At 38.4% G+C, this 14588-nt stretch overlaps 1 protein-coding gene across 1 annotated transcript; it reads right to left on the bottom strand.

Moving 5' to 3' along the window:
• Positions 1-7725: 7725 nt before the first annotated feature.
• SRSF1 (serine and arginine rich splicing factor 1) lies at positions 7726-9816 on the bottom strand (the record flags this gene model as incomplete). Its single annotated transcript, XM_084238230.1, has 5 exons — positions 7726-7748; positions 8122-8308; positions 8516-8688; positions 9017-9201; positions 9623-9816. The coding sequence occupies 5 exons, from the start codon at positions 9814-9816 to the stop codon at positions 7726-7728; spliced, it is 762 nt and encodes a 253-aa protein (XP_084094356.1).
• Positions 9817-14588: the final 4772 nt, after the last annotated feature.

The raw sequence follows: 14588 nt of genomic DNA, 5'->3' as shown, positions 1-14588 counted from the left end.
TACACAGAAACAAAAAACAAAGTTCAAGAAACCATGGTACTTACAGATCAATCAGAGCAGGGGAAGATGTGCTTGAGAATAGTGGTTAAGTTGGAAAGGTAAACTATAACCTACTCTTGATTCCTATTAGGGGACTTATATGTTAGGAAGATCAGACTTGATGTTAAGGATGGAAACTGGAGTCAGTGAAAGCAGCAAAAAATTCAGTAATGAGTTTGGGAGCACAAAGATGTAGACACAGCAAATGGAGATAGAAGACAAAACAGTATCTTGAATTTTATCTAGCAAGTAAACAATTCTAACTCAAGCCATAGATCCATAGATGCAATGGCACTGTGGTTAAGAGCTGCTTATATTGCCAGGTAAACCTGACACTTTGCAAAGGAGCCATTTTAGCTGTTTTAGTTTCTGCTGTCCTGCTAGTCATTTTACATTTCTCGTCTTAGAATGTGGATGTGACTACTGATTTCATCACTCAAAAATTTTTAAATGTCTCCGAATAATAACATTTAAGTCACAGAACAGAAAATGTTTTAATAGCCTCTTCTAGATAACTATCAATTCACAACCAACTAATAGAAAAATTTGAGACCTATACTTACTGGTTATTTATTCAAAATTCATAAAGGAATACATAATTCAAATGTTTGGGTTTCTTTAACAAAGCAACTCATGAATAATTACCTGTGTCCACTCAGTGCACAGCATTGTTGTTAATACCTATTAGACGAGACATAAGGACAACCCAATGTTTTCAGGTACAGTAGAAATAACCTGTAGGAACACTGAGGAAGAACCAAGAATGTTTTAGTGACTGTGTCAGACAAGTTTTGGTTCCTTAGGAAGTAAAATTTCATGAACCAAGTTGAGGGAGATAGATGTTGAATGAGCTTGGTGATGAACCAGAAGTACACACAACACAGTCCGTACACACAAGAGTGATTATGTCTGTATGGCAGTAATACATGTATTTGAGGTACTATCAAAGTAAATTACACTTCTCTAAATGAAGTTGAAGGACAATATATGAGGAAGAACTGTAGGACCCAAACCAAGAAATGATGGGGAATGCAACTTTGTTGAATATGGAGGAGAGCTAGATTAGACTAGAAAAGGAAGCTGAGGGCTAAGTCACCAAGTACCTCACCTTAAGGAAACAATATTTCAAATTTTAGTGGAAAATTACAATATAATTTTACTTCAGAAAAGTCACTTCAGCAACAGTAGCTAGTAGAGAATTGGACTTGGGGTGAACATACCAATGAATTCCTATCAGCTTCATAGTGACCATATTTACCTGTTGTAACTCAAATTTCTAGGAATTTTCAAAAGAAATTAAAGTCCTAGTTAAAGGCTGTAGACTCTTTTGATCGATGGGGCAAGTTCATTCCTATGTATTAAACTTAACTAATGCAACTTGAAAGCTTATCCCAAACGTATACACAAAGGCTCCTACAATTTTCAGCAACTGGGGGTAGTATTCGCCATGCCTTCCGGCACGTTAACATTTATCTCCAAATTTAGCCTTTCTCTTCTGCAAAAGGAATTCTTGATCTTCATTTCTGTAATTCTGGTTTCACAGTGCCTCTTCAAGAGACACCAGAGCTTAGGTTTTTAAGATCAAGTATAGACATAATCTACAATAGCACATTTTTAATACTCAACCCAATTTGCAGCAAGGCCACTATTAACAATTACCACCTGTAGCGTAGCTTTCTACCTGTCTGGCAGGCCGGGTAATGTGTCAACTTTCTCTCCTGCAAAATTATCTTTATTTGTCCACACTAATATATTAATCCTTCAAAACACAGGTTCCTAATGTTTTAAAACAAGTGAAACTGTACCCATTTTCTTGACTAAGAAAGCCATTACACCAAGTTGGCCTAAAACTTTTCTATTCTTAGTGACAATTTAAATGAGACAAGTTTGCATTCTTTGAGTTTTCATGAAGTTGGGGGGAAAGGTGTGAGGGAATGGCAAAAGCTTAGCTGAGCATTAAATCCCACAAATTTCAGCTTATAATGACATTAAACATGTCAAGTGAACGTGTACTAACTTTGACTACAAGACACTGTGCCTACTTAAGGACTAGAAAACAAAAAAATATAGTCCACCTGATAAATATGATTGTAAGACAAACTATCATTAAAAGTCCTAGTAAAGCTGAAAAGTGTCACCCCAGAAACTGCTTCACACTATAAAAACTACAAAAAGGACTCTGGAAGCATAATCAGCTATTCTAGAACATGACCAATTCCATGCCAAGGTTTATTTATTTTTTTTTTTGGCGGCACACCTACTCTTGTACATAGTTCTTACACTCCTTGCCTTACTATCCCATACCTGGAAATTGACAATGTATGCAAAAAGAAAAAGCAGATTCATATCTACAGCATTTTCTACCAAGCTTCAGAACCAATACATTTATCTGATTTAAGAAAGTGTAGGGCCCATGTTCTATTCAAAATCAAGAATGGATCCACAAGATGAAAATGTATTTTGCTCAACATGAGAAAAGGGTAAACATACAGGAATACTTAGCAAAATTATGTTGGCATAGATTAAGATAATTTCCACCTTGCTATTAAGGATACTATTTACAGTAGGGGTAATTTCCTGATTGCTTATCTTCTTAGCTCCCTCTAGTGACTAAATGATTTCCTGTAGCATTTACTCAAATAGGGGAGTGTAATAGAATGCTGCAAAACAAAACACCTAACTTTAGATGTGAGGTATTCCTACAAATTATTTTGTTCAAAGTCTATTGGTGAGGATGATCATAGCTTTCTAGAGAAGCTCTCAATTTCTATGTTCACACTGACAGTTCTATTAAAAACTAGTTAAGTATCAGGTCTCCCTGGTGGCACAAGGGGTTAAGACACAACCTAGGAAGCTATCCACAGCCACTGCAGCCATGAGTTCGATCCCCGGCCAGGGAGTTACCCACATGGTGGGGCAGACCTCTCCTGACTTACCCACTGCTCCCGTCAGCAGTGTATTTCAGTCATTCTGCTTGTTCCGTTCCCCACTGTCTCTGTGATGAATCCTCTCACTCCCCACACCTCTGGCCTGTACCCCAGTTCTTGCAATGTATAAATAACTTAAAAAAAGAACAAACTAGTATCATTCATGTTGTATGGTAACATGAGTGAAGATACTTCTGAACCTGGTGGTTGTGGAACTCCTATGTACTTATGTGACAAAACACCCACCCTTAAATAAAAACCTTCCAATGCAAAGGCATGCATGACTCTTCTATCCCCAGTAACCCAGCAAGGCACCTATTAAAATGTTTATGACGTTACTTCTGCCTAAATTAACTTCTCTATGACAAAGAGTAATTTATGTGCTGTGTAGTACCAAAAAACCAAGTAATTTTTCTAACAGAAAAGGCCTTCCCATGACCCCTACACACAACCACCTTCAGGAATATCAGGTATAGCTTTGAGAGTTAGCAAGCACCTCCAAAATTTTCAATCACAGGAGTAAGAGCTGTTGCAGTACTCTAATTTCTTGAGCCTATATTTAAAGCAAAAGATTTTGCCAGTATTACTGTTTATTCAAGACAATCGCAACAAACACAACAAACAAGTTATTTCCTTATCATCTCTTTACTTGATGCCAATCTCAGCTCATCCTAAATTAGATTGGTCAATGATCCTATAAAGTACTGAAAAGAAAATTAGCCCAAAAGTATAGAGTATTTGGCTATATACATTACAGATGTCTGAATATTTCCATCAGGGAGTACAATTATTGTGAATCCACTACAGCAATAGAATTAGAAAGAAATGTGGGTCATACCTTTTTTTCCTTGTGGCTATTTCAGCCTAAAAAAAAACGAGTAACTTACATACATCTCTATAAAGGATCCACAGTTAACACAGGTCCAAAATTATACAAAAGCTTTAGCCCTGTGTATTCTAGTTCTACAATCCCTTATCCAAACTCTTGGGGTGAGATTTATTTAGGATTCAGAAATGTTTGCACTTTAAAGGTATGGCACATAGAACCTATATCATGTAACACTTGCAGCCAAACCTGACTGTATAAGACCTACCAATATTTCTGCATGACAGCTTTTGTTACATTAAGTGCAAAATGGAGACATCAAATCTGGTCAGGTTTTACACTTAATTAGTTCAACAAAAAATCTGGTTTTGGAGTTTTTTGGATAAGAGATTGTAAACCTTTTTCTACCTTTGTATTTTCTTCATACTGAATATAAATCAAAGGATGGTTGTTACAACTTGTCTATAAAAGGTTCTTTCCTTTTAATACTAGTTATGGTACATACATACATGTAACTTATTACAACTTCACATACAAAGCAAAAGGTACATAAGTTCATATCCACAGTAACTTGAAAAAATACACCAGGCCTAATGAGCAAGATATGTTTCAAAAACAAAGCTGAGGAACTTGATTCTAGAAATCATATTGAACTTTAAGCACTGCAATGGGGGGAATGAGTATTCAAAATTAATCCAAGTTTAACTTAAGTAACATCTCAAGGAAATCTGTTCATATTCTAACAGTATACAAAAAAAAAAAAATCACTTTAAGATAAAACCCAGATCCCAAGCAATTAGGAATCAGAAAATGGGTTTCTTACCTTTTGTTTCCAGAAGGATGTGGGTTGAACAGCAAGGTGGATTATTCAATCTGATGTTATAAAAAATAATTGCTTCTCAGAGACTTAAGTTTTTCCTTGGTTAGAAAATAACAAACTAATTATAGGCTCCCTACAATACTCTAAGGGGACATAAGGAAGGAGAAAAGGGGTAAAAATTGAAGTCATCTTAGTTCAAGGGTGTCACCTTCTTATAATAGCTGCCAATCTGGGTATGCTTATAGTCCATCTCCTAAGACTAGAATCTGCATCTTATATCACAGATTTAAGCTATATGGTCTTTAACTGCAAAAACCTGTGCCCTTTTATCATGAGTGGAACTTCAGTTTTTCAAAAACAGCTGTATATATGAGGGTATTATTTCCTAACTCAATTCCGTCTGAGGTTTGTACTAACTTTTTGCACAGAGCCCATCTTTCACCTTAGCTTTAAACACTCAACCTTACAGCCAACTTTAATTTGGGCCCGTTTCCACAAGGCACAAAAATGAATTCTGCAAAATTAGTCAAATTACTAGTGCATTAAAAAAAAAAAAAATTTACACACAAAGTAGAACTTAGTTTTAAATGTCATTCTGCTTCTACATTTTAAATTCTTACATAAAAACTAGACTTGTTTTCTTAGTGAATATATGCCAAGTACTTAGTGGAACCCTAGATTCTCAACCTAATACACCTATTTCTCATTGACAAACTATAGTTCATCTAAATATAGTAGGCGACCTTAGGCAAATCTCTCTAGAGTCCACCCCCAAATCATTATTGCATTTTACTAAAGTTTGAAATGTTGTCACCTGAAAGGCTGTCTTAACCTTCCAGCCATGATAAGCACCCAACGGAATTATTTATTTACCGCTTTTGGGTGCTAGAAGTGGTTTTGTTTGCTCCACAGTTAACACAGGAAGTCAGAAGAAAAAGATAAAGGATTTTAAGTAAAAAAAAAAAAAACCCAAACCAAAAAAACCCCTCCCCTCCCCAACAGCAAATTTAGCACCAAGGATCAAGGTAAAAAGATACAAAAATGAGTAGACAAGATATCACCACTTTGGTATATTTTGGCTACCAAATAACTTTATGGTTGAGGAGGAGTTTCAAGGGTAAATTCCAAAAAGACTATTCGACTTTTTAGTAGCAATGATTTATTCAAATGAGCAGTTTATCTTCTAATGTTCTGTCAGAACAGAAAATGTAATTTGTATCCAGAGTGCTAATCTGAGAATTTTAACACATACAATTTCTGAAATGAGTTACACTGGGACTCTCAGAGGCTCTCTCTCTCCAAGCTACCATTTACTAGTTATCACTTTTGGCACAAAAGTGTGTTGTCTAGATGATCACAAGAAATAAGCAGCATTCATAAATTTTTTTATCACTTTTAATCAGAGTAGAAGTTTATCAGAAACTAAATCAATTTTCCTGATAACAATATAACTAATAGCAACTAAGATCACCTTTCATGAACCTTTACCTTTAATTTACCAAAACATAAACAAGTCAGAATCTTAAACTGATAAACTAGTCACCCAGTTAAAATATTACATGAAAAGGAAAAAGGACAACCATGCATAGTTTTTTAAAAAACGTTTATTTTTTTCAAAGAAAAAACGGCAATAGCCAATTGGAAACCTACTTATTCTTCAACTCCAATTTTGTTTTCTTTAAATTTAGAAGTGACTTACTGATTTACTATTTTAAACAAACCCCCCCTTTCCCCTTTAAATGTTTACCATCTACTCGTGCTGAATCCTTCCAAGGAGATTGCTCCAGCGTATATCTCCAGGTCCTCGTTTTGCTCCTTTTACCAAAAAATGCAAAACACAATTCCATCGTGCATCTTAAGGGCTCCAATCGTCAAAAATAGGAAAAAAAAAATCTTTGGAATAGCCAATTAAGTTGAATAAAAAAAAAAAAAATCCACACGAATGCGGTTTGGTTGGGGCAGGAATCCACTCCTACGTTCCTGGTAATCTGATCCCGCTCCATGAATCCTTGTAATTCATCCTCCCTATCCTATCCACATTATGATTTGAATCCAATGATCCAGCTCCAAGGATTGGGATCCAGTGAGCCCTCTCCAATCCAAACCTTTATAACCAGCAAAACCAAAAAAGAGGAGGCAAAATGTTAGATACTGTAATCAAAAAAGGTTTCTGGGGAATGATGAGTTATGTCTGTCATCAATTTAACAGATGTACATCAATAACTATCAAATTCCCCAAAACAAGTTTCTGAATGGTGTTCAGATAAATTTTAGAAACTTAATCATCATAGAGACTAATTGGAAGAAGCATTTTATATTTACAGTTCAACTGATAATGCCAACACTTGTTACTGTACAGCGTATTACAGGTTTTGTGGTTGCAAAAAGTTATGTAATTGAAAAGTTTACTGGTATTGCTACCCACCTAAGTCTAAACTAGGTCTAATGCTCCCATCTGCAATTTATTTGTAAATTAAAGTGTTTTAAACATAAGTCAATTATATTAGTTTAAAGGGGAAAGCGAGACTTAAAATATCCCCACTAGATTATCTACACCAATATGTTGGAATTCTCTATTTTGCTTTCATTTTGTCTTAAAAAAATGAAATAGCAACGCTCTATCAGTCACACAGAGGACATGCAGATTTAGCAGTATTGATATTATACTCTATCTGGTTGGAATTAAAGACACCCTGTACCCACATGTACACCAACAGCAGGTCACACATTAACAGTTGTAACTAAGCACTGTGACAAATTAGCCAGTTCTTCCCACATTAGTCCCTATTAAAACAAAAAAAGGGGGAAGGGAGCAAGATAAATTGTTACAAATGGACAATGTAATTTTGCCACAATTGCCAAGGGTTAAAGAGTGAAGCAATTGTAGCTAACAATAACTGCTTAAGATGTTTGCAAGTGTTTTAAGGTAGATGTATATAATCATTTTTAACCCTGGCCTTTTAGTATAAGGTCAATACTGCCAATTTCATCTGTGACAATAGCACTTGGAGTCATACCATTGCCTCCATTATTGATCTGATCCTCCTCAATCCTCCTTTTGACAATCCTAAAATGATTGAAATGTGCTCCACAATCCTTAATCCAAAGCATTCTTAATCCATCTCTTCAGATATGTCTACAGAAAGACACATGAAAAGCAAGATAAACATAAGAACTTCCCCAAGATAACCACAAACACCCCCAACATCCCAGTTCACACAAACCATAGCAGAATAGACATTTACACAGTATCACAGTCTGAAGAGCATGGAGAGTTAACTAAATTTAAACAATCCTGTCTATGACATCACTTAAAATACAATTTATCAGACATGAGGGGAATGTAGATGTTAGGAGCAAGGGGGATATTACACAAGAATGCAATTCAACACTTTAGCCCATTCTGAACAAAACAGTTTGAATTAAAAAATGAAAAGATTGTACTGAGTAAAGGAAAACTGTATACAACATGGGTTCTACAAAAAAGTGTCACCAATCATCTTATGTACGAGAGCGAGATCTGCTATGACGGGGAGAATAGCGTGGTGATCCTCTGCTTCTCCTTGGGGAGTAACTGCGACTCCTGCTGTTGCTTCTGCTACGGCTTCTGCTACGACTACGGCTTCGAGATCGAGATCTTCCATAACTTGGACTTCTGGGCCCATCAACTTTAACCCGGATGTAGGCAGTTTCTCCCTATTGAATAGACAGAACTTTCGATTGAAAGATCTAAGCTTTCACCTGTCTTCAGGCATGCTGAATGAATACAATTAACTAAAACCAGAATCTGGCATTTTACTTGCTTTACTTGGACAACCCTTGCCTGAATCTTACCTTCAAATTCCACTGTTAAGACCACTGTATCCAATTCTGGTCAAAGAAAAAAATAAGTGTATAACCTACCTCATGAGATCTAAACTTAGTGTTATCCAGTTTTCGAACTGCATAGGTCATATCTTCTTTCCGTACAAACTCCACGACACCAGTGCCATCTCGGTAAACATCAGCATAACATACATCACCTGCTTCACGCATGTGATCCTTCAAATCCTGCCAGCTTCCACTTGGAGGCAGTCCTGAAAAAATAATTTTCCAACACCATTTAACCTCAATTTCACGAAAACAAAGTTTGATTGGGTTTAAGGTCCTAAGTCAACGGCAGGTTAAGATTCTGGCATCCAGAGTCCAAAACTAATTGTAAAGGAAGGATCTCCGTATTCTAGGCACCACGAGCTAATCTGCTCAATCTCCTGCACGGTAATCCCTCTTCACTAAATTCATTCACGAGCCTAAAGTAATTTAAGACCTGCAGTGAAAATCTGCATTTGTCAAACTGGTCACGCAAGGACAATTTTAAAGTAGTTTCTGTCCCTTCTTCTCAACCAACATGAGCGGTACACTCACCAGAGACAACCACTCTGTTTTCAGATCGCCTGGATGGGGGGCCGTAGCGGCCTCGGGGAGCTCCACCACCTCCACCCCCGCCGCCTCCTCGGCCTGTACCACGGCCGCTTCGAGGAAACTCCACCCGCAGACGGTATCCATCGTAATCATAGCCATCGCGACCATACACCGCGTCTTCCGCGTCTCTGCGTGATCACAGAAAGCAAACGGGTTAAGGAGAACGATCCCGAGCAGCAGCCAACTCAGTAGGGAACTAGCGGCCCCCTGCACATGCGCGCCCAGGGCGCCGGAGCCCACATGCGCCGCATAATAGGAACGGCCCCTCCCCCACCTAGCAGCGCGCCAGGCTCCCGGCCACCACACCAGCCCTCCGCGCCTCAGTTTCCCGCCCCGAGCCTGCGAGCCGGCTCTGGGGACCCCCCGCCCCCCCGTGTCCAAGCCAGAGAAGCCACGCCGACTCGGCCCCTTACTCGCCTCCAGTCTGGGCGCTATCGTCTTGCCCCCAACCTGAGCCCGCCCTCCCCGCTCTCGTGTTAAGGCCTTGGCGCCTGCCCCTGCTGCTCCAACCTATTTCCTTAAGGCCGCAAGCCCCCCAGGCCGCCTCACCGCGGGTCCTCGAACTCAACGAAGGCGAAGGGCGGTCCTCCGCGGCGATTCTTGAGGTCGATGTCGCGGATAGCACCGTATTTGTAAAACACGTCCTCAATGTCCTTGGTTCGGATGTCTGGAGGTAAGTTACCCACGTAGATGCGGCAATCGTTGTTCCCCGCCGGGCCACGAATAACACCACCTCCCGACATGGCGGACACGAAAAGCGCGGACTCGAGAACAAGCCTTCCCACCAAGCCTAGCGCACGGCAGAGCGAGCCCGCAGCGACACCACGTCTCCCGCGGCCCCTCCAAAATGGCGCCTTTATCAGCTCGGCGCACGGATACAGGGGGGAGGGAGGAAGAAAAGCGGATGAAAGCAGCTATTCGATCCCAGGGCGCACGCGCAACAGCGTAACGGGTGCTGCGCCAGGGTACGCTCGCGCACGCACGACGTCACCCTCCGCGCGAAGGGGAAAAAAGTCCCTTGTGTTTCCAATTTGCGGAGTGGTTTGCTAAAGGAGTGACCAGTTGTTTGGGGGAAATTAAATACAGAGCCTTTGCTGAAGAAGTTTTTCATCCCCGTCGTATCTTAAAGGATGGGCAGTGTCCCCAGGACTGAGCTGCTTTTAAAGCAGTTCGGCGCCTTTGAAAGGATTCGGTGAAACCTAGCCTACAGCTTTGTCCCACCATGCTCCGCGGCGCTAACGGCCTTTGGCGGGAAAGACTCTTAGGGGCGGGGTCACGGGGGGCGGGACCGGGCGGTTGCTGCGGAAACGAGGACATCCTTTAAGAATGAGCCTAGTTCTGAGGTTCTTCGCGGGTGATTCAATCCCGAGTCGCGGCGTGGTTTTTGTCTTTCCGCCCCTTCGGCGAACAGTCCGTGGGCTGCTTAGACAAGTATCTAATTGAGGGGAAGCCCCAGGTTGGATTCCTTAGTAAATATTCTACCCTGAGTCCCGTTCCACCTTCCGTTCAGAACTTAACTTTTTATAGTTCGGTTCAAGACCTTCGCCACTGGCGGTGATTCGTGCCCTGATCAGCCCTAGTGAAACCTGCAACCAGGAACCAGGCCTCTGCTTCTCTCGCTAATGAGCCCCTATTCCTGGGAGAGGGCAGAGGGAGAAGTCCACTAAAGGGTTTGAAGAATGAGGAGTGCCTCTTATTCACTCCCTTTCAAAGAATGAGAAAGTGTGTGTTCGCGGAATTCTGAAACTCATTTACGTGGCCTCTCAGGTAATATAAATGAGCAGAATGCGTGTCACTGTGACCTGGAGACCACAGTTGCTGCCCAGGATTGACGCTGCTTGCATTCCTGACCAGAGAGAGAAGAGCTTTTTGTATTTTGCCCCGGACATCCTGAAATACGGATTTTTATATGTGACAGTTGGATTTAAATATTAGTAATTTTTCAAAAATCATAAATCATATGCTAAAACGTATCTATTAATATTTATGTTCAACAACTCCCCCCTCCCAGGATGTGAGGCAACCTAAAGAGATGCCTTAAAAAATTCTTTAAAATGGACGAAGAAAAAAACAACTAGATGAAGAAATTAGGGAAATGGGAAAATAAGAGGAGGATTAAGATGAAGTCATGAATAAGGTGAGTACTCAAAATACTTGCAGTAATAGCCTGTTGAATGCCTAGAGTCAGATGCAAATTTGGTGCTGGTCTTCCCTGCAGGTCACAGTAAAGAAGGGGACACAAGTATACTGAAATTTAAAATGTCTTTGAGGCTGAAAATAATTGTTTAGGGGAAGTGCATTTATCTTAGTTCTAAAAGTTGGTTGAATGTATTTTACAAATGTCTTTCCATGATTCCAAAATACAAACTCTGATGCTCAACCATTCTTCAATGATACATTGTTAAACTGAACTTTGAATAAAAAATAGAGTAATCTGGACCTCCCTGGTGGCACTGAGATTAAAGTCTCAGTACTATCAAGCTATCTCCAGCCACTGTGGCCTGAATTCGATCCCGGTCAGGGAGCTAACGCACATGGTGCAGGAGATCACTCCTGTCTTACCCACTGCTCCCCAAGCAGTGTATCTCAGTAGATCCACCTGTTCTCTTCCCCACCCTGTCTCTGCTGAATGCTCTTACCTCCTGCACCTCTGGCCTACAACTCAGTCCTTGATGCATAAATAAATAAAATCTTTTTTTAAAATGGAATAAGCTGATAATTTTTTAAATAAGCTGATCAAAAAGGATATTATTTCAACAAATTTATTCAGTTTTTAGTACTGTCTTATTCAATTTGTAGAAGAGATGAGTTTTTAAAAAATTGCATACATATCATGTACTGATTTCACTCAAATCAATTAACTGAGCATGTATTTTTCCATCCTAAGTTTATTCATCGGCTTAGAATTATTCAGGCTCACTTAGTGTTAAGTCTATGATAATTGAAGTATTTTAAGCATAGATGCTTTTAATTTCAAGACATTTTCATTCCAGAAAAATAAGAAAACTGAATTTGCTTTGATTTATTCCTTTCTCTCCAATGTAATGCAATTGTTTCTAATTTTTTTCAGTTCAGAGGAATTCAATGTTGAATTTAATGTGGAATAAAGAGAACATTCTTATTTCTCTGTTGGCCTGTTTTATTGTATTTGAATGTAACTAAATTATATGTTCTGGGGTTCACGATATAGTCAGGCTATAGCAGGAAAAGTCTGGACGACTGTTTATCAGGGTCTCCGAAGGTGACTTTAGCTTGGTGATTATTACAGTTAAGGGTATGATCTTAATCATATCTGTATCCCTGAGTTGATTAATGTATTTTAGTCCACAAGAGTGAAAAATAAGGAAGCAAATAAACCAAACCATTTATTCATGGTGGGGGGATTGGTTAGATTCATTTTTGATAACAATGATACTCTATACATACCAAGATACCCATTTTGGGAGGTCTGGAAAGCAAATCAGACAGTTGCTTAGTAAATGAGGCGTCAGAATAGAATGAGTTGAATCATTTTGAGATATTTTATTCAGATAAATATTTTATTCTGATAAAACCTGATAAATGATCCTTGTCCTACAACAAAGTATACTTTTTCAAATACAGAAAAATTCATACAGAAATTCATTGAATTTTCTCTTTCCATTCCCTGAACACTACTAAGGATTATACTTCTCTTTCTGTAGGCTAATCTTCACTCAAACTTTCCCTAAACAGTATACTAGACAATTGATTAGGTTTCTAGGATCTGATTTACAACCACTTCCAGTTTTGCCTCCCGAGATTACAGCCTCATTTTAATTAGGGGTTTAGAGTGTTTCTAAACTCCTTATTTACAGTCACAGGCAGTTTTATGGATTACTCCCACAACCAACCAATTTAAGTATGGATTTTACTAGCCTAATTCTCAGAACCTGATTTGTTTTTAACACTTGCTATTTATGAAACATTACTTCCTCAAAAAGAAAGTTTTAAATTCTTTTGATTCAATCCAGTAAGTATATACTAGTATCAGCACTATATGTTACCCTGAAAATACTTACTTTGGGGGAAAAAAGAAAAGAAATAAATTCAATCTTAATTACTGTAAAGGTTGAAAGGACAAAAGTCAGTTTTCCAATGATTTGCTTCCACTTAAAACTCTATACCTGTGGTCATAGTTACACCAGTGCATTCTGTAATGTATCAATACTTTAAAAATCATTGAATTCTGCACTTAAATTGTATAGTGTGTAAGTAATAACTTAACAAAAAAATTTTTTAAATGATTGGGCATAAATACCTGTATAATCAGCAAAATTGCTCTCTAGTATTGGGGGGGAGGGTGTCCTAGAGTAATTGCCCTAAAATATGCAATATCTGGAAATCCTGTTTTCAGTACTCTTCTGTCAATCCTACTGTTTTCCCTGGAGGTATCTGTTATTTTTCATGTGGTAAAGGGACACTTAGAAAGGTTATGAAGTGACCTCTAGGATTAATTTGCATTCATAATTCTCTATTCCCTGCTCCATTTGTTTTAGTGATAATTATTCTTTGAAAAAGAAGGAAATAGTGTAGATCTTCTAGTTTCATTTATGCTTGTCTCCTCATTCTTTGTAAAGTGTATTGAAGTCAGATTTCTGCTGTAGCTACTTTTATTGCCAGTAAATTCTCTGTTAAAGTGAATATTACTGATCGCTCTTTGAAAAAGGTGGGACATTGGATGACCAGAATATGTTTCTGTAGAAATGTCATCATGTTGCTGTCAGTGAATGGACATGAGTATTGTTTCTCATTTCACAGTATAATAATGATGATGGATACTTTTTAAGCCCAAACAAGTCAGCTACTAATATAATCTTGATCTCATTTTAGGATTGACCTCATTCTTTGATTCTTTTTGTTTTGTTTTTGGCTAATTCTTCCCATCTCTGTTGTCCCATTGTTGATAACAATAGGATATGATTTTGCAGAAGACAGCACTTTAAATTATCTATCACAATGAGATATTTTCACCGTGTCTTCCTCTTCCTATTAATATTTTAATTTCCTTTCTCCCTCTTCTGCTTAGTTCTTCCTCTTCAGAATTAAAGCTCCTATATTACAAATAGAGTAAGTGGCTCTTTAAGGAATTATACAAAAATATGTCATATGCTTTGTATGCTAGAAATGCTACTTTTTTTGGCAATTTAATCTTATAGTGGAGTCATATATAAGTCATATGTTACTACTACTACTAGGAGTAGTAGTAGGAGGGTTAGAAGTTAGTATTGCTGCCAAATATGTTAGAAATAGTATCAACAAAATTTTTGTATTTGAAGTTTTGGGAGTGTGATTATTATTTTCTTCTTTATTGTTTTAAAATGTATCCCAGATTAGCTAGAAAGACTTAGAATTACTTTTCTAAATTTACTTGCAGAGTGGGATTATTTGCAACATAGATTGTCCGTCCCATAAGCCTAAACTATTTATTATCTGGCTCTTTACAGAAAAAGTTTGCCCATCTCTGACTAAGAGGAAAAGAATAACCTACTTTTGT

The sequence above is a fragment of the Talpa europaea genome (genome assembly GCF_964194135.1).
Source record: "Talpa europaea genome assembly, chromosome: 7".
In the NCBI taxonomy this organism is placed as follows: Eukaryota; Metazoa; Chordata; class Mammalia; order Eulipotyphla; family Talpidae; genus Talpa; species Talpa europaea.
Note: the sequence above shows the minus strand (reverse complement) of the source record. Positions and strands in the feature narration are given on the sequence as shown.